Source organism: Heteronotia binoei, chromosome 3 (assembly GCF_032191835.1).
Source record: "Heteronotia binoei isolate CCM8104 ecotype False Entrance Well chromosome 3, APGP_CSIRO_Hbin_v1, whole genome shotgun sequence".
In the NCBI taxonomy this organism is placed as follows: domain Eukaryota; kingdom Metazoa; phylum Chordata; class Lepidosauria; order Squamata; family Gekkonidae; genus Heteronotia; species Heteronotia binoei.
Genome location: NC_083225.1, coordinates 53,489,581 through 53,515,014, shown reverse-complemented (window position 1 = coordinate 53,515,014; position 25,434 = coordinate 53,489,581). Strand labels below are relative to the sequence as shown.

The following is a 25,434-nucleotide window of genomic DNA, read 5'->3' as shown; positions in this document are numbered from 1 at the left end:
TAACCATCTACTTCCTGAATCGGTACCTCTCAATATGATCCTGGACTATTTGCTTTCACTGAAGAAATCAGGACTCTGTTACTCATCCCTCAAGGTTCACCTGTCCGCCATCTCCGCGTTCCACAATCCGGTAGACGGCAAGACAGTTTTTTCTCATCCCTTGTCCAAGTCCTTCCTCAGGGGCATGTTGCACCTCAATCCCCCTGTTAAACCTCTTGTTCCAACTTGGAGTTTATCCCTAGTTCTTTCCTCGCTTATGAAGGCACCATTCGAACCCATGGCCACCATAGACCTCAACCTTCTTTCCTGGAAGACAGCGTTGCTCATTGCCCTCACCTCTGGTAAGCGGGCAAGTGACCTATGCGCTTTCCGCCACGATCCTCCTTACACCATTTTCCACAAGGAAAAGGTTGTCCTGAGACCGGACCCTGCGTTCCTTCCTAAAGTTGTCTCCCAGTTCCACTTGTCGACTGCAACCTCTCTGCCGACTTTTTTTCCCAACCCAACTGACCAGGGACAACGGGCCTTGCATTCTTTGGACGCAAGAAGAGCATTATCCTTCTACCTCCATCGTACACGGCCTTTCCGTAAGGACCCTAATTTATTTGTGGCATACGGAAACCCTTGCAGGGGACACAAGATCTCTACCCAGAGACTTTCAAAATGGGTAGTGAGTGCTATTAGGCTGTGCTACGAACTGGCTAAGCAGCCTCTGCCCGAAGGCCTTAAGGCGCACTCCACTAGAGCGGTCTCGACGTCTTCGGCCTTCTTGCACGGCGTCTCCATGGAGGACATCTGTGCAGCCGCATCCTGGTCCTCTCCCTCCACGTTCGTCTCCCATTACGCGTTGGACGTTCGTGCGAGACGTGACGCCTCCTTCGGACAAGCGGTCCTCAGATCCATCTTTCACTGAAATGGAGGTGAGTGCATCCGCTTATACTCCTATACCACACAGTCTTTGGTATGGGTCAGATGACTAACTTTTTATTTTCCAGCACCCTCCTCCAGGACTCTTAGCTGGCTAGTCACCCATGTGTGGGACTGCACAGAGACCACGAAGAAGATAAACAGGTTGCTTACCTGTAACTGATGATCTTCGAGTGGTCATCTGTGCAGTCACACACGCCCACCCAGCCTTCCCCGCTGCTGGCCTCTGGTACTTCTTGCTTAACCTTTCTAGTCTTGCCAGTGGCGGCTGGAAGAAACTGAGTGGAATGGGCGCTCTCCCCCCGCTCCAGGCATGCGCAGTCGCTGCCTGCTCCCCAGGGCGGGAGGAAAGCGCGCCAAAAGACGTTATAAACGAGCTATTGGAGCTCCGAGGTATGGATCCGTTGCCTGCGGCAAGACCCATGTGTGTGACTGCACAGATGACCACTCGAAGATCATCAGTTACAGGTAAGCAACCTGTTTTTCCCACCAATACCACATGGCAAACCACTGTGGAACGTCAAAGATGTTTCAAGTGCTGTTTATTATATACCATGGCAGTTTCTATTTAGATAAAATTTTGTCAATAGTTCTGGTCGAGAGAGGGCACTGAGAGGGAAATGCAAGCCCAGCTGGGGCTCTCTGTCAGCCAACACTGGTAGAGTTTAGCTTTCCCTGAAATGTCTCTTCTGTGCCCTTTCTGTCTAGAGTGGGAGATGGATGGTGGGGGCTGGCTCAGTTTCCTCTTCCTGCCCCCTCCTTGCGCTTGTGTAGCTAGCCAGCTTCACACTCTGTGCGCTGGGAATGCAGCACATGGTGTTCCCTCTGTCTTGTACAATGATCTGTATAGCAGTAGCCAGTCCCTCATCTTTTGTCATCAGGGCCTTTTTTCTAGAAGAAATTCCAAGAAGCTGCATTGCATCATGGCTTGGCACCATGAGCCTGGACAGCAAGCTAGTCTCCAGGAAGCCACTGCAGTATGGCTAGGCCTTGCAAGCTGGGCCCCAGGAGGCTGCTTCTGCAATGTGGCGTAGTCCTGTTAGCCTGGCTGGTGAGCTGGGCCCCAGGAAGCTGCTCCAGTGCCTTCCCTCTGCCTTCTATTTTTTGAGCCAGAACCCTGGCCAAGCCAGCTGCAGCGGCACTCCAGCTCAAAAAAAAGCCCTGTTGTCATCTTCCTTGATTGGCCCTGCAAAAACCCACCATTTGCTCTTTTCTCTGTCCCATTTCCTAGCTGCATAGAGAAGCTTCTCTACCTCAAGAACCGGATTGTCATCTGGTAAATGAGCCCCTAGCTGGCTCTCGGCAGTCCTGATTCAGAATGCATCTGACTTTAGTTTTGATCCCAATATTCATTTTTTACTTCTTCCAAGAGTTAAAATGATAATTTGAGTGGAATGCAGTTGCTTAAACAAATTGGAATACTCTCGGCTTGGCTTCGCGAACGAAGATTTAAGAAGGGTGCAATAGTCCACGTTTGCTGCAGGCTCGCTGGTGGCTGACAAGACCAATGCGGGACAGGCAGGTCCGGCCACAGTAGCTGCAGGGAAAAGTCTGATTTGGGGTTGGTGCTGTAGCAGTGCGATTCTTCCTCAATCTCCTTTTGTCCTCAAGACCAGCTATGCGTGCGTTCTCAAAGGAAGAGACAGCCTGGTGGATGGTGTGCCTCCATGCTTTGCGATCTGAGGCTAGGTCAGACCACTGGTGATGGTTGATGTGACAGGTGCTAAGGGATTTCTTCAAGGAGTCCTTGTACCTCTTCTTTGGAATTGGAATACTAATGTATTGTCAACCTACCAATTTCAAGCTTCTTGATCAATCTTGGGTTGGAGTGAGGGCTCTGTTGCTGAAAAATAAAATGCTGAAATGAAACAAAACAATATTAGCATTATCAGACATGGAGCCAAGCCATACAACCATGCAGTAACAATACTAACGGTTAAAAATTTGGCAGACTATAAAACAGCATAAAACAAGTGTGAAAAGAATATAATCTTGAAGCAGGCCAGAAAACCCCGAGTTAGAAGCCTGGGTTAAAAGAAGATGTTCTGGCTTACCATGTAAAAGAGAGTAAGGTAGGCACTAGCGAGTCCACAAACAAGGTGCCATCACTGAAATAGTCTTGTCTGTAGTCACTACTGGCCTCATCTCTGCAGGCTAGGGCACAGAGGGCTTGAGAAGAGGATCTTGAAAACTGGACAGTCTTGGGGGGGTGGGGGTTGAAAACCCAGTTGACATTTATGGGTGGCCCACTTTCCAGTAAGAACAGTTGGAGTGAGTTTCTAGCATTGATCCTGCTTGCTAAGTGCGGTATACTCCCATTAAAATCCCTGGGCAGAAAGGATCTCTGGTTCTTTCACTTTACAGTGGTAAATTCTAAATAATGCTCATAGAATTCTTCGTTGTTATCCAGAGCTTTCCAAAGACTGTTCTATTGATAAAATAATTAATGCATGGAATTAATCTGTGCTGTTATAATCAACTTGTGTTTTAAGAGAATTTTTGTTGGCTCCCTTGCCTAGATGAAACAGAATATGAGTATAGTGGAAGTGAAGAGGAAGAGGAGGAAGTGCCTGAACAAGAAGGAGAGCCAAGGTAATATCATTCTGGTAATTTAAATTAAAGAAATACCACTGGGTATGAAATATACAAAATAACCTAAATTAAACAAAATTAATACTTTGGATATTTAATAATAAATATCAAATATATCATGTGGATATTAACAGTGAAATACAGTATAAAAATAATGAAATTCAATAGATCACAGTAATATCTTCATCAAGTCAAAAGTCTCCAAACAACCCTTGTTTTCTCTCACATAGGTACTTTAATAAATACATATGTTCTGATGTCACAAACACGCTGGTATTGTTTGTGTGTCCAACTAATGTGACCTGGTGTCCATTTAAATGTTTATATAGAATCCCAAATCTTGTAATTTAAGCAAGTCAGTTTAAATTTGATGAGCATACAAAATAAGGTCTTGTTGTTGAACAGCAGGATCAGCCTTTTGGGGCACCTTTGGAATTCTGACACAGGAAACTGGGCACAACAACAGAATGACTGTCGAAAGAGGTGGAACCAACTACAAAATGGCTGCCCAAAGAGGCAGACCCAACCACAAAATGTCAGGAAGTAAAGTCATTCATAACTCTAATAGTAACTCTTTTATTGTTTCAGGTAGATGGTCTGTTTAACAGGGTATCTTTTAAAAAGAACATATTGTTTTAAAGTATTTTCTTGCATAAACACAGCTGACATTCAGCCACATGGTAAAGATCCATGTGCTGTGGTGGCAGCTGATAGTAATGCAGTATTTTGTTTTGTTATCTCCAGTGGCCACTCGGAAGCCCTACTAGGCAAGAGTGATGATCTAAATGTTTGTAACAAAGAACAGCATAAAATGAAAGAGTACATGAAGGGTTCTGTGTCACATGACAGAACAAATGGCTTCATTCCCCATTGTGAGAAGACTTAAAGTATTGTTAGGTTGGGAAGAGCACCATGTTCTACCAAATGGAAAAATGCTGGTTGCATCTTAGTTTATTAAAGCGTTAAAGTAGCTTAAAGCATTACAGTAGCTGTGACATTGTAATAGGCATACCTGTCAAATATCTGTGAGAGTCAATTCTGTTCTTCCAACAAAAGAGCCACTTAAGTTGGAGGAAGGCTTTAAACTTGAGTCGAAAGGAAAGGTGGGGGATAAATATTTTAATAAATAGACTTTTGCTCAGTGAAGCAATAGATCGGGGGGTCTTTCCTTCCCAGTTATCTGTATCATTTTGAAGACTTTTAAAAAGTCTTTAACTGTTTATTACTATAGACAAGATTATAGATTCAAATTTGTGCAGACTTTATTGTCTATCATCATGAAATTGCATAATTTCATTTTTCCTGATGAAATCAAAGAAAGATATAATATGAAAATGAAAAATTATGTTATTTGCCACCTTTTCTTGGGTGTTCTTAATAACTTTGCCTTCGTCTCATAGCTCTATTGTTAATGTGCCTGGAGAATCTACTCTGAGACGTGATTTCCTGAGATTGCAGCAGGAAAACAAGGAGCGTTCTGAGGCTCTTCGGAGACAACAGCTGCTACAAGAACAGCAGCTCCGAGAGCAAGAAGAGTACAAGAGGCAGCTGCTGGCAGAGAGACAAAAGCGCATTGAGCAACAAAAAGAGCAAAGGAGGCGATTAGAAGAGGTAGAAACAGGCCAAGATTGACAAGGCACCTCTTTTTAAAATTTTGTCAAAGGGCCAGGGAGTGTGGATTCTTGTCTGAGATTTTTAACATTGAGAATTACAAAATCTATAGTGTGTGTTTGCATGTCTGTAATGTTAGGTTATCTTTCCAAATTCAGGATGTGGTAGCCAACATTCATTATGACAGTATACTTAAGCAATGACTCAGTAAGGTTGTCGATCTAGGGTAACTAAATTGAAAATAAATAATGGGGTTTGTTGTTTCTGAAAATCCTCTTCCATACAAGTATTGGAATTTGGCTGTAAGTCTTGATGTGGTCAAGTTGTTTGTTCTTGTTTTATCTTTATTTATTTATTTATAGTAGTATAAGCTCTTGGCCAGAAGCATAATAAGAACTGATTCAGAGCTCACAAAAACTAATTTGAACTAAAAATGCTCAGAGCAGAAAACATTTTTGCTGGATTATTGCTGTGATCATAGAGTGACATGAATTCACTATTTAAAAAATCAGTTGTTTTCCTACTTTACATAAGGCAGTAAATCAAATATATAGCATTTACACTACTAAAATAGTCCTCAAAAATGTTTGCTTGGGTGGGACAATGGTTTGATTTTCTTTTCTTTCATTCCTACAATTTTAACACAAAGTGGTGGTCTAAATCAAAATTTGCTGTCATGATTTTTATATACTTAAGGTAGAGGACCTTGTGCTTCAGTTACCTCCAGCGCAAGAGTGTGAGGGGTGGAGCCTAAGTTTAGGCTCCTTTGGGTGGTTTTTAATGTTTGGTTTTTATTAGCTATTTCCCCCTCACACACACATGCATGCGCCTTTAAATTATTTTGGAAAAGCTCTAGGACAGGGGTGTCGAACTCATTTGTTATGAGGCCAGATCTGACATAAATGAGACCTTGTTGGGCCAGGCCAAGTTGGGTTGGGCTGAGCCATGTCAGGCTGGGCCATGTGTGTACCTATTTAAGATTAGGTAGCAGAGATATAAATTTTATAAAGAACACAGACAAACACAAATATATATTTTTGTAAAAACTTAAAACATGCTTAAAACGTTAGCACTCGTTGGTCTTTAAGATGCTTTCTTTTTATTTCTCCCATGGGATCCAGGGAACTGGGCAAAGGAAGCTCTGGCTCTTTCCTTCCTTCCCCAGGGGACTGGTGGGGGAGCCTCAGCCAATAAGGAAGACAGGCTTGGCTCAGTAGCTCTGCTGTGCGATTGAAGAAGAAGAAGAATTGCAGATTTATACCCTGCTCTTCTCTCCGAATCAGAGACTCAGAGCAGCTTACAATCTCCTGTATCTTCTCCCCCGCAACAGACACCCTGTGAGGTGGATGAGGCTGAGAGGGCTCTCACAGCAGCTGCCCTTTCAAGGACAACCTCTGCCAGACCTATGGCTAACCCAAGGCCATTCCAGCAGGTGGAAGTGGAGGAGCGGGGAATCAAACCTGGTTCTCCTGGATAAGAGTCCATGCAGTTAACCACTATACCAAACTGACTTGAGAGAGCCTGGCAATGCGAGCTATTCCTCCCCCACCTTCCTCCCCAAGGGTGGAGCCTCAGCCAATGGAGAAAATAAAGGTTTTGCTCTGTAGCTGCTGTGCAATTTAGCAAACCTTGCAAAGCAAGCTGTTACGCAGAAGGAAGCAAGATACAGGGAGCAGGAAGCAGTTGACAGCCAGTTGCTTGGGGGCCTGATAGGAGACCTCCAGGGGCCTAATTCAGCCCCTGAACTGCATGTTTGACACCCTTGTGTCATATATTTATTGCCACTGTAATGCTGGCATTGTGAAAGCCAGTGGGGATGATGCAGACTAAATTTTCCAATGACCCACACTACTGAAGCCCACTGACCTCTGCAAAATAAAATCAGTGGAAAGGGCTGCTCCTGAGGGGGAGAGGAGAACCTAAGGAATGACATGAAGGGAGAATCAGCAGAATTTGTCAGCTCAGCTTGGATCCAAGTACGGTAAAGTGGTTAGAGAAAACATGTACTAGGGAGATTGCGGTTCAGATTCTTGCTTTAGTTTTGAAGCTCATTGGGTGACTTGGCCCAGATGCTCTCTTTTGAATTAATCTATCTCTCAGGTTTGTTGACAGAGGAAAATAGGATCACTCCCACCAGTTATGCCACCCTGAGCTCTTTGAAGGAAGGGTGGGATATAAGTGACATGCAGTAATTCCAATGCCACGTTGTGTTGCCTGAGGTAGTCGCATACAGATTACATTTAGGATTGGCAGTTGGCCAGTATTGGATTTTTTGTTGTTCAGTCGCACAGTCAAGTCCGACTCTTTGCGACCCCATGGACAAAGTCATGCCAGGCCCTCCTGTCTTCCACCATCCTCTGAAGTCTGCTCAAATTCATGTTTGTTACATCAGTAACACTGTCCAGCCATCTCATCTCTTTGCCGTTCCCTTCTTCTTTTGCCTTCTGTCTTTCCCAGCAACAGGATCTTCTCCAGTGAGTGCTCCCTTCTCATTTGGTGGCCAAAGTATTTGAACTTCAGCTTCAGCATCTAACTTTCCAGGGAACAGTCTGGGTTGATTTCTCTTAGGACTGACTGATTTGATCTTCTCGCCGTCCAAGGGACTCTCAAGATTCTTCTCCAGCACCAGAGCTCAAAAGCATCTATTCTTCTGCGCTCGGCTTTCCTTATGGTCCAGCTCTCACAGCCATGCATTACTACTGGGAATACCATTGCTTTGACTATACGGACTTTTGTTGGCAGGCTGATGTCTCTTCTTTTTATTATACTGCCCACGTTCTCCATAGCTGTCCTCCCAAGGAGCAAACACCTTTTAATTTCATGGCTACAGTCACCATCTGCAGTGATCTTGAACCCCAGAAATGTGAAGTCTGTCACTACTTCCATATCTTCCCCTTCTATTTTCCAAGGTGTGATAGGGCCGGATGCCATGATCTTCGTTTTTTTGATGTTGAGTTTCAAGCCTTCTTTTGTGCTTTCCTCTTTCACCCTCAACAAGAGATTCTTTAGGTCCTCCTCACTTTCTGCCATTAGAGTGGTGTCATCTGCATATCTGAGGTTGTTGATGTTTTTCCAAGCAATCTTAATTCCGGCTCGTGCTTCATCCAGGCCAGCATTCCTCATGATGTACTCTGCATATAAATTAAATAAACAGGGTGACAATATACATCCTTGTCGAACTCCTTTTCCAATTCTAAACCAATCAGTTGTTCCATATCCAGTTCTCACAGTTGCTTCTTGACCCTTATACAGGTTTCTCAGGAGACATGTGAGGTGGTCTAGTACTCCCATCTCTTTAAGGACTTGCCACAGTTTGTTGTGATCCACACAATCAAAGGCTTTAGCGTAGTCAATAAAACAGAAATAGACGTTTTTCTGATACTCCCTTGCTTTCTCCATAATCTCTAGTTTCTTGACCTCTCCGAAACCCAGCTTGAACTTATGGTAGTTCCCGATCTACATACTGCTGAAGCCTAGCTTGTAGGATCTTTAACATGACCTTGCTGGCATGTGAAATGAGTGCAATGGTGCGATAGTTTGAACATTCCTTGGCATTACCCTTCCTTGGGACTGGAATATATACTGATCTTTTCCAATCCCGTGGCCACTGTTGCGTTTTCCAGATTTGTTGACATAATGTTGACATCACTTTAACAGCATCATCTTTTAGGACTTTGAAAGCTCAATTGGGATACCGTCATCTCCGCTTGCTTTGTTGTTGGTAAAGCTTTCTAAGGCCCATTTGATGTCACACTCCAGAATGTCTGGCTCAAGGTCAGCGATTTCACTGTCATGGTTGTCAAGTACATTGAGATCCTTCTTGTATAATTCTTCTGTGTATTCTTGCCACCTCTTCCTGATCTCTTCTTCTTTTGTTAGGTCCCTACCGTTTTTGGGTGAATCTTTTCTTTTCATCTTTTCTTTTCACTGTCCTTCTTTCCTTAGCTATTTGTAAAGCCTCATCAGACAGCCACTTTGCTTTCTTGCATTTCTTTTTCTTTGGGATGGTGCTGGTTGCTGCCTTCTGTACAATGTCATGAACCTCCATCCATGGTTCTTCAGGCACTCTGTCTATCAACTCTAGTCCCTTAAATCTATTCTTCACCTCCACTTATGTATATTCATAAGGGATGTGATCAAGGTCAAACCTGAATGGCCTAATGGCTTCCCCAGTTTTCTTCAGTTTAAGCCTGAATTTTGCATGAGTAGCTCATGAACTGAGGCGCAGTCAGCTCCAGGTCTTGTTTTTGCTGATTGTAAGGAGCTTCTCCATCTTTGACTGCAGAGTATATAATCAATCTGATTTCTGTGTTGCCCATCAGGTGATGTCCACGTGCAGAGTCGTCTTTTAGGTTGTTGGAAGAGGGTGTTCGCTGTGACCAGCTTGTTCTCTTGACAAAACTCAATTAGCCTTTGCCTGGCTTCATTTTGTTCTCCAAGGCCAAACTTGTCAATTGTTCCGGTTACCTTTTGACTTTTCACTTTAGCATTCCAGTCCCCTGTGATGAGGAGAACATTTCTTTGTGTGTGTTAATTCTAGAAGGTGTTGTAGATCTTCATAGAACTGGTCCACTTCAGCCTCTTCTGCATCCACGGTTGGGGCATAGACTTGGATCACTGTGATATTGAATGGTTTGCCTTGGATACGGACCGATATCATTCTGTCATTTTTGAGATTGTATCCCATTACTGCCTTCTTCACTTTCTTGTTAACTATAAAGGCCACACCATTTCTTCTACGGGACTCTTGCCCACAATAATAGATGTGGTGATTCTCTGAGTTAAATTCACCCATTCCCGGCCACTTTAGTTCGCTGATTCCCAAGATGTCAATGTTCAGTCTTGCCATTTCTTGTTTGACTACATCCAGCTTGCCTTGATTCATAGATCTTACATTCCACATTTCAATGCAGTATTTTTCTTTGCAGCATCGGACTGTTCTTTCACCATCAGACACATCCACAGCTGAGTGTCCTTTCGGCTTTGGCCCAGCCGCTTCACTCTTTCTGAGGTTACTTGGACTTGCCCTCCGCTCTTCCCTAGTAGAATATTGGGCACCTTCTAACCTGAGGGACTCATCTTCCAGCGCCATATCTTTTAGCCTTTTGTTACTGTCCATGAGATTTTCTTGGCAAGGATACTGGAGTGGGTTGCCATTTCCTTCTCCAGTGGATCGCATTTTGTCTGGGTTCTCAGCTGTGGCCTGTCCATCTTGGGTGGCCCTGCATAGCATAGCCCACAGCCTCAGCACCTCTGAGGATTTACTCAGCCAGAATTGTATCCTATTGGCTAATGGTAATAGAACTAAAACAAAAAAAAGTTTAGTAATTTCATTATTTCTTGACCCATAGAACATGTTCTCATTTTAAAAGTTATTGTACTTCTCACAGGCCTACAGTAATTTTGAAAAACATTTTTCAGAAGAAATGCTTATTGCAAGTACTCAAAGCACATACCTTTATATATTTTTAAATAAAATTATTCCATTCAGGGAGAGGTTACTATTCTTAGTCCAGAAATGCCAGAATACTTTGAAAGCAAAATATGGCAACTCTAAATGTATTGTGAACACTTTGAAATTACTTGTGTAATTTTGGTTTGGAAACCATTCTGAGTTGGAATTATTGTATGATATCAAACTAAAGCTTTAAACTATTTTGGCTTCTATTGATCAGACATTTAATGGAGAGAGATTCTTAGAAAAATATTGACCAAAACAAACTGCTTGGGGAGAAAAACAGATCACAAACAGACAGAAGCCAACGTACAGAGAACTGTGTCCTTATTTCACCTTATGCATTACAAAGAAAACTAAGAAAATAAAACATGAAAAACTGAATTTAAAATATTCACTGTTACTTTCTTAACTGAGCTCTGAACAGACAACATTTGGGCATATCTGTTTTGGTTAGTGGGTTTAAGGCTGTATACATTAAGTATTTTCCATCTGACAATCAGTGGTAGGAATTATTGGAATGTTTTATACAGTAACTAGTCTCTGTTGCTGCCTTAAAAGCACATGCCTCTTTTTGTGATGCTATCACATACATAGATGGATGTGATATATGTTTGCAGAGTTGTATAGGGAATAGGTGCAGAAATTATTCTCTTAGAAGTACTTACGGTAGTAAGGAGTTGGAAAGTTGGAATGGTATCAGGCCTATAGTTCTGAATATGCATGCAGGGTGTTGAGGTTGTTCCTAGAGTCCACAGAGAGCTGCCATAGATCCTGTGGCACCTTTGCAGTATGTGTTATAAACTCATCTGCTGTCAGAATAGAGGCAGTGTCTCATTTTGTACTAGCTAAAGAGTTATAGTGGTTTCATAGAAACCATAAAACCACAGTGAGTGTTTGAATGATCTCCATCTGATGTGAAAGCTATAACTTAATTGCTGCAGATAATTTTTGGTGTAGGTGTTCTTGATAACTCTGGGCAGTTAGTTGGAAAGGACAAAAACATAGCTTTACATTTCTTTTAAGGTAAAATTTCTTTATGGTATAGATTTGTAGAAACATTACAATCCCATTTCCTATTTGTTGATTTAAAAACAACTACAAAGATTTTAGTTTTATGCCATTTCAAAACTGTTTAGTAAAGTAGGCAGAAAGAAACATGACAAAACAAGAGAGGCTAGAAGATGAAAAAAGTTAATTATGCTAATCATGCATGTGCTAATACAGAGAGATTAGATGCCATCCTCCAGTATATAATATTTCCACTCTGTCCCCTGCTGATGAAGAAATGGTTCAACCCAATGTTTAAGGCTGGGCTTCTACATTTCCAGACAGATGAAAATTATAATATGGAACAGCATCTTTAAAATATATCTTCCTTGTCAGATTGAGGCTGTTGACTCTACTTGACCCCTGTCTTCTCAAATAGACTGAATATGGAAATAGGAGTGTGCCTTGGTCTTGATTTTCCCAGCTGTCATCTCATCACTTACATTTCCATAACTGTAAACTGTTCCTTGAATTATTGACTCATTTTATCTATATTTTACTTTTTGAATAAAGTTTATTTATAAAATGCAGCATGCGTTTCACTTCCCACTGATGATAGAGGTAAATTAGTAATAAAAGGAAGCATTCATTCTGTTTGTTTAAGAGTAAAAGTGGATGTTAAGTAATTCAGGATTTACATGGGAGCTTCTTTCTAAAAATCATCTGTTTCTCAGTAGGATTGCCAGCTCTGGGTTGGGAAATATCTGGAGATTTTGGGGGTGAAGCTTGAAGAGGGTGAGGTTTGGGAAGGGGAGGGATTTCAACAGGATACTATGCCATATAGTACACTCTCCAAAGCAGACAGGTTTTCCAGGGGAACTGACTTCTCTCCTCTGGAGATCAAGAGATCTCCAGCCATCACCTGGAGGTTGGCAAACCTAGCTCTCGGGTTTCTTAAAAAGTTCTAAGTCATTGTATAAAGCAATAAACATATATATAAACCCAATTTTATATTTTGTAGCAACAAAGAAGAGAACGAGAAGCTCGAAGGCAGCAAGAGCGGGAACAGCGGAGAAGAGAACAAGAGGAGAAGAAGCGATTAGAGGAAATGGAAAAAAGACGTAAGGAAGAAGAAGAAAGGAGGAGAGCTGAGGAAGAAAAGAGAAGAGTAGAGAGAGAACAGGTATGTCTAAAATAATGAAAATGAATTAAGAATGATTCCTTTTCCCTTTAATATATAGAAACAAAGTTGAGGAATAAATTCTCACACGACTCACTAGATTAAATACAAAATGAATACAATCCAGAAGGAAGGGTGAGACATTCAAGCTGCATGTACAGTCTCCTTAAATGAAATATTCTCTAAAATAAGACTGCATATTTGATGTGTAATATTGAACTCTATGGCTCTCTTCTGTCTCATATCTGAATAATCTTATATGCAGCCATGACATTTAAATTATTTGACTTAATAGATGAATAGTAATAATTTTGAGTACACATCAACCAAGTGGACTTTAATTTTTTTTGCTACTATAATTTTCAAATATGTTCCTGTTATCATTTTCATTCATGCCAGTATAAATTTAAAGTTAACTTTTTGCAAGATTGTGATGTTAATCTACTAGTCTTGTGCATGAATTCTGTATGCTTAAAATTATTTGACAAATCAGGGGAGATAATGAAATCATCTAGAATTATCATGAATTTCCTGTTAAAACAGATCAATGAACACATTTGAGTTTTAAATTACTAATTTTTTAAATCCAAAAGTTATCATGTCTGGCACTACAGGTTATTTAAATATAAAATGGGTTTTTCTGCAATCAAATGTTGCTTTAGTATTTCTTAAGTCATAACAATGTATAAATAGTGACTGAACCTATCATTCTACAATATATTAGAAACTTTCCTTGTTGTTCATAAGTGGATACCTTATGTCACCATGAAATTGTATTTACTCACTTGACCCAGTGAGGGAAATGCACTGTTTCTGTGTGCAGCAGATTGTGATACACATCTTGATGTGTATCCACATTGGAATGCTCATCTGGGCCTCATTGGAATGCTCATCTGGCTTGATGTGGCTGGGGATCTGCATTCCCATCTGAGATGAGTAGTTCTCAGTTGCACACAGCTAAAGCTTGACTGTTGCCACTACCTGCAAATTCTTAAAACACACGCATACACAGTGACTGCTGTGATGGACATTCTACAAGGATGTCCTGGGGGCTGCTTAAGAAATTGCACATTCTCCTTTACCTTAATTGTGGGTTTACCAGACTACATAAAACAAACATCCATTTTTTTTCTTCATAAGACTTCCATTAGGTCTAATTTTACCATAGCATTGAATCATTCATTCCTTTTTGCATACACTGTGTGTGTCTCTGTGTGTGTATGTTTGAGTGCATGTGTTTGTATTACCTATGTTCATTAATTTGCATGGTTAAGATATTCTTAGCTTTGGATATTGTGCTGCATATTTAAATTTGGTTTAGTGGGCCAGGAAAAGGAATAGTGGGGAATGTGTTAGATTTTGATTTTTAAGGTGTAGACTTAGCTTTCTGAAAGATGCATTTGGTTGTGTATTTGTTCTTTAGTGGATGTTTGTTTTTGTCATAACCACTGCGTACTTCAGCAAGTTTGGCATTGTCTGCTTTTGATGGAGGCTAGGTTATGTTTATGGTTGAGGTTAGCTGTGTATTTGGTAGAGGTTTAGAGTGAGGAAGCTTGCAAAAGATTGTCTTAACTAGCCTGGCTCTAGCTGTTGCTAACGGTTCATCACACAGTGCCTAAAACTAATTATTTTAATAAAAAATTGCATGTGATTTTTGTGTTGGCTGTGTTGAGACTTGCTGTGTTTTAACTCTCAACTTGTTTAAAAAGTGCATTTGCTTATTTTTTTTAAACCATTTTCAAAACCCACCAGACCAAGTTGTGACACTTCTCCTGAAAAATTATCTTTAGTCTGCAATGGAATATTTCTATATAGCCTTTCTCTGGAGGACAGGGTTTTATTAACTTGTTCACTAGGGATTCACAAAATTCATAAGTACGTTGTCACCTGAAGGTGACTTGGGACAGTTGTTTTTGATGGTCCTCAGGTGGTTTCGATACATTCCTGTTGTAAACAATTTTATTGCTGGGTAATTTCTATGTGACAGGAGTATATCAGGCGACAGCTAGAAGAGGAGCAGCGGCACTTGGAAATTCTTCAGCAGCAGCTGCTCCAGGAGCAGGCCATGTTACTGGTAACGCACTGCATCTGTTTTGTTCAGTAGCTATAGGATTCCTTTCTCTGACTGGTGTCCCAGGCTCTTCTCAGTTGGACACAGCCTTACTTTACCATTTGTATAATAGAGCCTCAAACAAAAGCCATTCATGCTATAGTGTATTGGGCTGGCAGGCACATGTGAAAAATATGTACAGCTATCTCACAGTGCACAGTGCTTGAAGTTGTGACAGTTCTGGTCTGGAAGTTGAGTTTTAAAACAGCCCTTTAGGCTTCTCAGAACAACTAGAGTGCAGATAAGAATATCTTTTATTAAAATGTGGATATAATGGATAAGATGTCACCTCTTTCCTCCCTCTCCTTGAACCCCCCCCCCCCAACCCATACTGTTTTTAAGCAATATACTAGACATGATTTATTTTTTTAAAAAAAGATTTTTTTTTAAAAAAAGAAAGGTTTTTATTTTTTTAAAGAAGCTGTAAATACTATCACTAAGTGTAAAGTTCTTAAATTTAGCAGAATACTTCACCAAGAAGAAAACACTTGTTCCTGCTGTTTGATTTTAATTTTGGGTGCATTAGCTTGCATTTTTAGCAGCAGTAAATGCATAACTCATCAGGTAACAAGTATATGCCATTAGCCCAGGTGTTTGTGTCTTGAATGCTGGCTTCTTTTCTCAAAGGAATACAGATGGCGAGAGATGGAAGAACATCGGCAAGCAGAGCGTCTCCAACGTCAGTTGCAACAGGAGCAGGCATATCTTTTGTCTCTTCAGCATGACCACAGACGGCAGCAGCAGCAGCAGCAGCAGCAAGAAAGGAATAAACCAAACTACCATACCCCTGAGCCTAAATCCCATTATGAAGCTACTGAAAGACCACGAGAGGTAAATTCTCTGAAAGTTTGTAAATTAACTCCTTAGAGCTTTTCACATTTAGTACTTTTCACATTTTAAGTGCTTTACAGTATGTTCTCACATTAATCTTTATAGCAGTTCACTTTTGGCAGACAATGGATATTTGTCCCCTGTTGTGAATGGAGGGCTGATCAGATTCTTACACTCAGTCTTATATCAGTTACTGATGAGGTCATATGAAATGAGCATGTCACTTGAAATAGGGGTGTGCCTTCAGAAATTCCCAAGCTGAAACAGTGTCCTAGATTTTGTTTTGGATCAGAAACAAAAGAAGGTGTACTTCAGGAAAACAAAATTGGTCTCCTAAAATTCCAGAATTGTTCTGGTTTCAGTAGGACTTAGTTCAACTTATAGGCTGGTGGGGAAAGGGAGGGGAGTCATCTGGAGCCCTATGGTGAAATCCAGCTTGTCTACAGTCTCCTGTTCTCCCACAAATGCAAAAGAGGAAGGAAGGGAGAGAGACAGAACATGCTTGACTTAAGGCAGGGCCACCCATGGTTTTAAATTAACGTGTTTTCAGTCCAGTGGTGATTGGAGAGTGAGTGAACACGCTACTGTTCCCTTCTCATGGGTGTTGTGTGGGCCAGTCCTTTTTACAAAGGAGACAAGTATATGCCATTAGCCCAGGTGTTTGTGTCTTGAAGAGCCAGTTCGGTGTAGTGGTTAAGTGTGCGGACTCTTATCTGGGAGAATCAGGTTTGATTCCCCACTCTTCCACTTGCACCTGCTGGAATGACCTTGGGTCAGCCATAGCTCTGGCAGAGGTTGTCCTTGAAAGGGCAGCTGCTGTGAGAGTCCTCTCAGCCCCACCCACCTCACAGGGTGTCTGTTGTGGGGGAAGAAGATAAAGGAAATTGTGAGCCGCTCTGAGACTCTTGAGTGGAGGGCGGAATGTAAATCCAATGTCGTCGTCTTCTTCTTCTACAATTATATATAATGATAATGGACACCAGTCCTTCACTATTCCTGCTGCTTCTGCGGCATGTGAGGGAGAAAATGAGCTGGGTTAGCTGCCACTGTAAATTTAAGAAAAAGTATCTAATTTTCCAAAATTTGATGAAAATTGTAACAATCTCCTTTCTGGAATACCCAGTTGAAATTTAAATAGAAATTTTAGAACTGTACCACTCCTAACTTGAAATTTTGGAGAGACCTGTGTAGTTGTTTGGGGTTCTGGCCAGGTTCGCAGAAATCCCAAGGAAATAATGTGCAGGATCCAGGTTTGCTTACAAGGAGATTTTAATAAGCAATAATCAATCTTACAGAAACAGCAGGGTAAGTTCCCATCCCAGTTGCACAGATGCACAGCAAAACTTATCCAGATCAGAAGACAAGATAACACAGCTAAAACTAAAACTAAGCATCTTATATTGTAAGTGCTGGCTACCAGTCAAAAATCATTAATCATTCCAAACATTGTGATTAGCCAGGCCATCTCGTGCCTGGCATCCAGTGGTGAGAGAAAACAAATTAGGCTTTCTATATAAGAGCTGCTAACAAGCATAACAGAAGAGGCATATATTCTCTTGGGTGTGCCTGGATGGCAGTTCCCTCAAAGAACTCAAGGCAACTAAGGGTCAAGTACCAGCCTATAACAAAGATGGAGTTACAAAGTCTATACAGTCCTCCCCAAGACAGCCAAAGGACACTCACAAGACTGTGTGTTACAAACTCTTCTTGCCCTTGTGGGCCAGATATTCATTGCCCTGCTATTTGGCCTCTGGATGATGGAATTCTAACAAAACTTTTTGGGATTTCTTACATATAGCATTAGTACAAATTAATACAAATAGTGCAAATAGAAAGCACACCAGCATTACAGGCACATACATAAACACAGGGTGCATATTATAATACCAACAGCTAAAACTTGTTTCCACCCCCACGCCCTATTTGAGCAAACCATTGCACAATGGAAATAAAGAGAGATTGGTCCTCTAAATGATTAATTTTGGCTCTCTGAGTATATAAGGCCTCTACACTATGATTAACTAAGTTTTGCGCATCAGGAGTATAAACACAGTAGTCCTGCATTTTTGTTGGGGTATGACACACACCGAAACCTAGGCTGTGGTGATTATGTCTAATGCTAATCTATTTTGCAGAACAGCTGCTGTTATACTTCAGTGGTAGGCATCAAAATACATATCCAACAAGGATTGTTTTTATTTGTGTATTAACTGCTTTCTTACTCATTATTATTAAAGCATTTTTAATAACCAAAGACACTCCATAAAGCACAATAACTACAAAAAGCAGTTCTACAAGGCTGAAAATATAGGCATCTCTGAAGCTTATTCATAAATTAGCTTTATTTTCAGATATTGTGTTAAGGCAATGGTCCACTAGGGGGCCCTCTTGCCAAATGATATGCCATGCAGTCCTTTGAAGAATTCAAGTAGGCTGGGTTCCCTTGCCCCCTTCTGCAGAGCGAGGGTGCTTCTATCTCATGATCAAACCCATGTAGTCAGAGAGGAATTTGGAAGATTGATCTCCTTGCCACCCCCACCCCCTCCAGGGGAAAGTCTGGATTTTTTTGGTCTGGGATTCCCTGTGCTGGAATAGCTGCAATTTCTTCAGGCAATAGGGTGATCCAATAGGGTGATCCATGCAAGGCTCACCGAAATGAAAAACTTCTCAGCTCAGTCTCTGCTGTGTGCTCCTGCAACATCTATATCACCAATCCCTCACCCCCACAGCTTTTTGCATTAGGGCTGTAGTGGGGAACTGGCTTTTTCATCAGAGGGGTTCAGGGGGAATCCACTCTATCCATCCAGGAGGGAGAGAAAAAAACAGGATGCAAACAGCTTCACCTGATTGTTTTCAGAGTTGGTTTGGAAGTCTTCTTTTTTCCTACCCGGTTTCTTCCTCCTTTGAAGTAGGGATCCACAGGCAGCATTCCCTTCTGTGGAATCAGGTCATGCTTAATGCATTCTGTTCATGACCCAATATATTAGCACTGGGGTGTCAAACTCATTTGTTATGAAGGCCGAATCTGACACAAATGAGACCTTGTTGGGCCAGACCATGTGTGTACCTATTTAAGATTAGGTAACAGGGATATACATTTTATAAAGAACACAGACAAACACAAATATATATTTTTTTTAAACTTAAAACATGCTTAAAATGTTAGCACTCATTGGTCTTAAAGATGCTTTCTTTGTATTTCTCCCATGGGATCCAGGGAACTGGGCAAAGGAAGCTCTGGCTCTTTCCTTCCTTCCCCAGGAAGAGAGGCTTGGCTCAGTAGTTCTGCTGTGCAATTGGTAGAGCCTGGCAAAGCAAACTCCCCGCTTCCTCCCCAAAGGAGGAGCCTCAGCCAATGGAGAGAATAGAGGCTTTACTCTGTAGCTCCTGTGTGATTGAGCAAGCCTTGCAAAACAAGTTGTGATGCAGAAGGAAGCAGATGACAGCCAGTTGCTCAGGGGCCGTATAGGAGCTTTCCGGGGGCCTGATTCAGCCCCTGGGCTGCATGTTTGGCAACCCTGTATTAGCATCTGTATGCCCTCAGTGGAAGGAGCCATTTGTAGAACCCGCCTCAGAGCAGGTTGAATGGTAGCAACACTCAACTTCAGCAGGAACTATACCTCCGCACCTGGGTTTTGGCCACAGGGTGGGCCATTGGCCATATCCAACATGGCTTCTCTTATGTTCATGTCCCAGCATTGAACCAGCCAGGTGAGAATAGACTCTCTCCCTTCTTCTGCTGAAATTACTGTTGCTATACCTGGTTGGTATAATCTTTCATGTAACGTATCCACCCTGGGCACATTTCTCCCTACCATTTTCTTTCCATCAGCACTCACAAATCTTTTTCATTTCCAAGTTCTACATCTAATTTTTGTGCTTTCTTCTTCCAGTCTAATTCCTTCTGCACGGCTTCTCAGAGCTGTGAGCAGAATGCCAGCTGACCAGCACTCTGCTTCGTCTTAGCTGATAACTTTTCTAGCTTTAGGAACCCTGCATGACCTGCTGGGGCCAGATGGGGAGCTGACTCTCCAACACAGTCTCACTATCCTCCTTCCATTGGAATGTCAGCATATTGGTTCTTGTAGGATCCTGTCAAATATGCCACTGTTTGGGACTCTGGCCAGGAGTTCCAGGTTCACAGAAATCCCAAGAAGACGATATGCAAGATCCAGGTTTGCTTATAAGGAGATTTTAGCAGCGATCAAGCTTACAGAACTAACAAGCTAAGCTTCCATCCATTGGATCTCAAACGCACACACACAATAAAACTTAGCTAGACCATGAAACAAGATACACAGCTAAAGCTAAGTATCTTATATCCTAAGTGCTGACTTCTAGTCAAGAAATCATTAAGCTATCTCAAACAGGGATGGACACAAACTGAATTACAAATTAAAGTTCATCACAAATCAAGTCCAGTGCATGGTTCGTGCCCATCCCACCTCATAAGCTCCATGAACCTCCCAGGAGGGTTTGTGTAGTTCATGTGAGCAGATACAGTGGTGCCAGCAGCGGGGCTTGGAGAAGGCATTTAAAGAGACCGTTTGTAGGGGAGGGTGGGATGGAAATCCATGAAATAAATAAAATAAGTTTAAATGCCTTCTCCAAGTGGCGCAGCTTGCAAAAACAATTTAAAAGGATCCCTTTAAATTGTTTTTGCAAGCACAAGTGAACTGAGAAGGGATTTAAATGCCTTCTAAGTTGATTCACTGAGTCATGCCACTGCAGTGGCACAACTCAGCAAGTCAACTGAGAAGGAATTTAAATCTGACCCCTGGATTTGTGTGCAGGGGAAATCTTTCTCCCTGCCACACGCAGACCTGGGTTGGAGACTTCCTTCTCCTGCCCAGTGGTTTAAACTGCCAGGCAATAGAAGCTGGCTCCGGGATCTGTGTGAGTTGGGAGGTCATGCAGATCTGGCTTGGAGGCTCCTTTCTCCTTCCTGGCAGTTTAAACTGCCCCAGGATCTGAATGTGTGTGGTCGGGGGGAGGTCTTTCACCACCACACACAGACTTGGCTTGGAGGTTTGCAAAACAGCAAGTGCTGACAGTTCTGTGCTGCCTTGTCTGGTGGACTCTTCAAGCTTGTGATTCCTGATTCTGATAAAAATATTCATTATATTGCATGCTAATTCACTGCCCACGCTATACATATATGTATGGACTGGTAAATTCCATTTCATTGTATCTAAGGAAGCGTGCATGCACACAAGAGCTCATATATTAAATAAAACTTTGTTGGTCTTAAAAGTGCTACTGGACTCAAACTTTGTTCTTCAGTTAATAAGCATTGTTTAACTTCATTCTTGGTTAGGTTGGAGTACTTCTATAAAGAAAGGTTTAAGAGTGTGGGACTTTCGATAGAAGTTTATAACACTATGCATGGCATAAAAAAGTGGAAAGAACAGTTTCTACCTCTCACATTATACTAGAACTCACAGTCATGCAGTGAAGTTGATTGGTACTAGATTCAAGCTATATGAAAGGAATTACTGTGCCATCATACAAAAGGAATTACAAGTGCCATTAAGTTACAACTGAGTTATGGTGACCCTAACAAGGGGCTTTCAAGGCAAGTGAGAAGCCTTTGCCTTCCTCTGCAGAGTCTTTCTTGGTGGTCTCCCACCCAAGTATACCACTGCTGAACTTCTGAGATCTAATAAGATCAGTTGCTACCATGCCACCTTCCAAGTAATTTAATTGCTAGTAGGCATATGATGGCAGTGAGCATTAATGGCTTTAAAAGGGGAACATTCAGATTCTGGAGTTTAGGTCCATCAATGGCTGCTGGTCATGGTGACAAAGAGAATGTCCACAATCAGAGGCAGTAATAACTGTACTAGGAGCCAAATCAGTTGACTCTGCCAGGCAACTGTTTGGCTCTCTGTGAAATTGGATACTGGATTAGATGCACCACTGGTTTGATGTATGTACTTGTGTTTCATGCTTACTTAAAAAGAGTTTACTATCTGATATGATTGTGAGCTGGGATCAGTTCATGCATTTTGGCATTTCTTTCAGGTTGATGATCGATATAGAAAGAATAATCAGGGCTCCCCTGAAGCACAGTCTAAACAGACAAGCAAAGCATTGGAGCCACCAGTGCCTTCAAGATCAGAGTCTTTTTCAAATGGAAATTCTGAGCCTGTCCAGCCTTCTCTGCAAAAGCCAATGGAACCACAGGTAAATATGCACACTTTAAAGGGGTGGGGGATATGATGGAGACGTATAGAAATCAAGAGATACAGTTTTAAAATATGAAGATGTTTGCAGCTTAGAAAACAGTGCATAATGGTCAGTTTACAAATGAGTGAGTTACTCTGTTCCTCCTACGTTAAGCCAGGCTAGCTGACAGTACATTCACACATACCTCTGTCAGTACTCCTGATAAAACCTAACTAGGATACAGTTTTCTCTAAATATGCAAAATATGCTTTTAAAAAGGCATGCATCATACGGAAATCAGTAAAGATTTCTTCTTTATTTGAGATGGATACCCAAACCAAATTTTGCCATACAATAATAGGCCAATATCTTGTTGCTTTTCAATGCAAATTTTCTTTATAATTTTTAAATGAAAGCTGAAGCTTTTATTGGCATTATTTTACCATATCTGCCTGTGACAATATGTATGGTGCTGTGGCCACTTCTGGTGATAGTTCTTGAAATTGCGGTATGGCATCTTTTAACATATGGGGAAATTTTGTGAAGCAGAAGAGGAGCATATGAAAAAGTTTCCAGGAGGTTTTAACACACTTGAACATTAGACTTCTAACACAGCCTTTTGGCATTCTGTTCCTTCCCTGTTGATTACAAATGTTGTTCGCTAATATAAAGGGAAAGCACATGTTAAGGTTTTTGGGATTTTGGATTTTGCTACAGACTACCATGGCCACTTGCATTTTTGTCCTCCTGTATTTGTATCCAACAGCTGCTTAAGCAGGTCTTAATCTGCATTAGTGTACATTAACAACCTCAAACAAACCAAAGGCCCCTTTATGAGAGACAAGGAACTTTTAAAAAAGCCATTACATTTAACAGCCTTATCTGTCATTCCAAAACCATGATGGACCCTTTGATTCATTAACTTTTGCTCACAAAACAGCCAATGGCTCAGGTGTAAGCAACACCAACTTTGCATCTTTTATCACCATCAAATACTGACCAGATAAGAGGATGAAGAACTTTTCTATTTGGCAGTGATTGACAAAGTAAGGGAAGAAACACTGCAAAAACTCACTTTTATGTTTAAAGCACAGCAAGACTGTGTGAGTTATGAAGAAAGGATCACTGTTGTTCAGTGGAAAAATGTATGTTTTGAAATTGGAGGGGTGATTTATAGAGGTCACTTCTCCCTAGCAATTTTTATTTAGGGGATTGCTTTTGATATGATTCCTTTAGATACAACCATATGACACTTTCACCTGTGTGCTTATAGATAATATGGAAATATCTGTGAGTAGACCCAATTTGTAGGAAGCTCTTAGCAAAACTGCTTGACACATTCTACTGAATTTTTTTCTTCTGTGTGTATATAGCAAGAGGAATAATTCTAAAACCATCCTATGAATGTGCAATATTTAATCATAGTTGGCCATTTGTGTAGAGCAGTGGTCACCAACCTTTTATAAATTATGAAATGTATCCCAGCCTCCCTCCTATATGTCACCAAATTTTGTCCTGGAAGCAAAACATGGACTAGGAAGAGTGCCAGTGAAGTTATCAGCTAAGTAGCACAGAGAAAAATCCCCACATGGCTTTTGGACAAACATTATCAGCATAATTTCTTGGTGATTAAAGAACATCCTGCTCAAACCCAATATGTGACATTAAAGGCTTTCAGCCCTTGTTGACGCCTTAGATTTCTAGCTTACAATACTTAAATAACTGGCACTGGTTACCTCCCAGGGTCTACAATACTAAAATTTGTAGCTGCCTTTTTTTAAACTCACTCTGGCTTTCCATTCTTAACCTAAATACTCTGAGATTTGTTCAGAATCCCCCTTTCTGTTAATTGCTTCTCATTTCAATACTCTGCCTTGTTGTTTCCTTAAATTACCTACACTTCTTTCAGAGTAATTTTTGTCAATCTGTTCCCCTCCCTGCCTTTTCCTTGAGTTTTTGGTCACCTTGCCCCTGAGTTTTACCATCTCCCTATAACTTTGTCCCTTTATGAATTTAATCCAAACTAGACTACTTTCTCTGCCTTACAGGAGCTGGACTGCAAATTGTTTGGTTCCCTAAGTAACTAAACATTATTTACTAGCGCATCAGCTTAGCCAAATTTACCATTGTCCACTAAGTACAATGCAATTAGGTATATTACTACCAGTGTTCACACATGCTGCTGTTAGCTTGGCATACTGAAGTGGGGTAGATAGTAAGCTGTACTGTATGTTGTTACATTGTGCTCAGAGATCAGTAGTGATCACTTGCTTGTGAACTGATGCTGAGGTGTGAGCTACTTCAGAGCTTATGAAGAAAAGGTTGAAATAAACAGCTAAGCAAATTTCCTAGTTCTAAACTCCCTATTTCTAAAATATTGAAAAATATGAATATTTTTGTAGATATGTTTTCTGTAGATACATTTTCCCAAACCCTTCTTCATTGAATATACAGACTACTATTTGTAGTGATTCAATAGCATAATTCAATATAACCTCCAATAGTATACACGAGAAGTCCTTTGTGCAACTTTTATTATTGTTTTACTTTCATATTTTATGTGCTCAGTCTAATGTATACTTTATAGTAATTAGCCTGTGATACATGAAACATATTCTTATAAAGTGTAGCATATGTGTGTGTATATGCCAGCATGCATTTCTATACTGACTCTAGGGAAAATTAAGGTATTCCCTATAATTGTCTCTCATAATGCCTTAAAAGCAATTTCCTGCATAATCCTAGGATATCATTGCATTGTTTTGAACTGATTGTATTCAGCAGTATTATGAGTTTGATACTTCCATTGCAATTTATCATCTGGCATGGGTACCATTGAGGGTTCTTGAAGCCATGGCCTTGACTGGACACCGAAGCAACTCTGCAGGATGGGGGTTGCTCTTGTTCCGCATCATTGTGTGTTTTGAATGCTCACAAATGCCTATATTCTGTAGTTGCATTCCTTTTATGTTCTCTGGATTCCTTCCTTGCTTTAAGCCCATTAATTTCACCACAAGCTTGCCTTGCATCATATCCAAATTGTGCTTCTCCCACCACCAAACCCCCTCTGTTACCTTTATTCTGTGTTTAACTGGGATGGGGGGAGCCAGTTGTACAGAACGCATTGAATGTTCTATGTTTTGTTTCTTTCGTAAGGTACAGTGGTCCCATCTGGCATCTCTCAAGAACAATGTTTCCCCTGTCTCGCGGTCCCATTCCTTCAGTGACCCTTCTCCCAAATTTGCACATCACCATCTTCGCTCTCAGGACCCATATCCACCTTCACGCAGTGAAGTGCTAAGTCAGAGTTCTGACTCTAAGTCTGAGGTACCTGACCCCACCCAAAAGGCTTGGGCTAGATCAGACAGTGACGAGGTGCCTCCAAGGGTAAGAAGTAGAAAGACAGAAATTTTAGTTTTTTTTAACAAAAGAAAAACAAAAGAACAACAAAAGGCATGTGCTAGGTTTTTATCTAGTCAATGCATGCCCATAGAATGATATTGGTATTGGAAACAGTACTTTGGGCAAGGAATTTGCCCATGACCTTTTAAAAATCATGTTGCATATGGA

The 25,434-nt window shown here is 41.2% G+C and overlaps 1 protein-coding gene across 6 annotated transcripts in view; it reads left to right on the top strand.

Moving 5' to 3' along the window:
• Positions 1-25,434, top strand: part of MAP4K4 (mitogen-activated protein kinase kinase kinase kinase 4) — a 194,548-nt gene that overhangs the window by 141,770 nt on the left and 27,344 nt on the right. For 2 of the 6 annotated variants that reach the window (XM_060233804.1, XM_060233802.1), the window contains exons 11-17: positions 3,447-3,519; positions 4,920-5,130; positions 12,597-12,758; positions 14,743-14,829; positions 15,493-15,696; positions 21,721-21,882; positions 25,021-25,251. In XM_060233804.1, coding sequence (XP_060089787.1) covers positions 3,447-3,519; positions 4,920-5,130; positions 12,597-12,758; positions 14,743-14,829; positions 15,493-15,696; positions 21,721-21,882; positions 25,021-25,251 — 1,130 coding nt within the window. The remainder of the gene's footprint in view (positions 1-3,446; positions 3,520-4,919; positions 5,131-12,596; positions 12,759-14,742; positions 14,830-15,492; positions 15,697-21,720; positions 21,883-25,020; positions 25,252-25,434) is intronic. The other 4 variants (XM_060233807.1, XM_060233803.1, XM_060233806.1 and 1 more) reach the window with 2 other exon arrangements.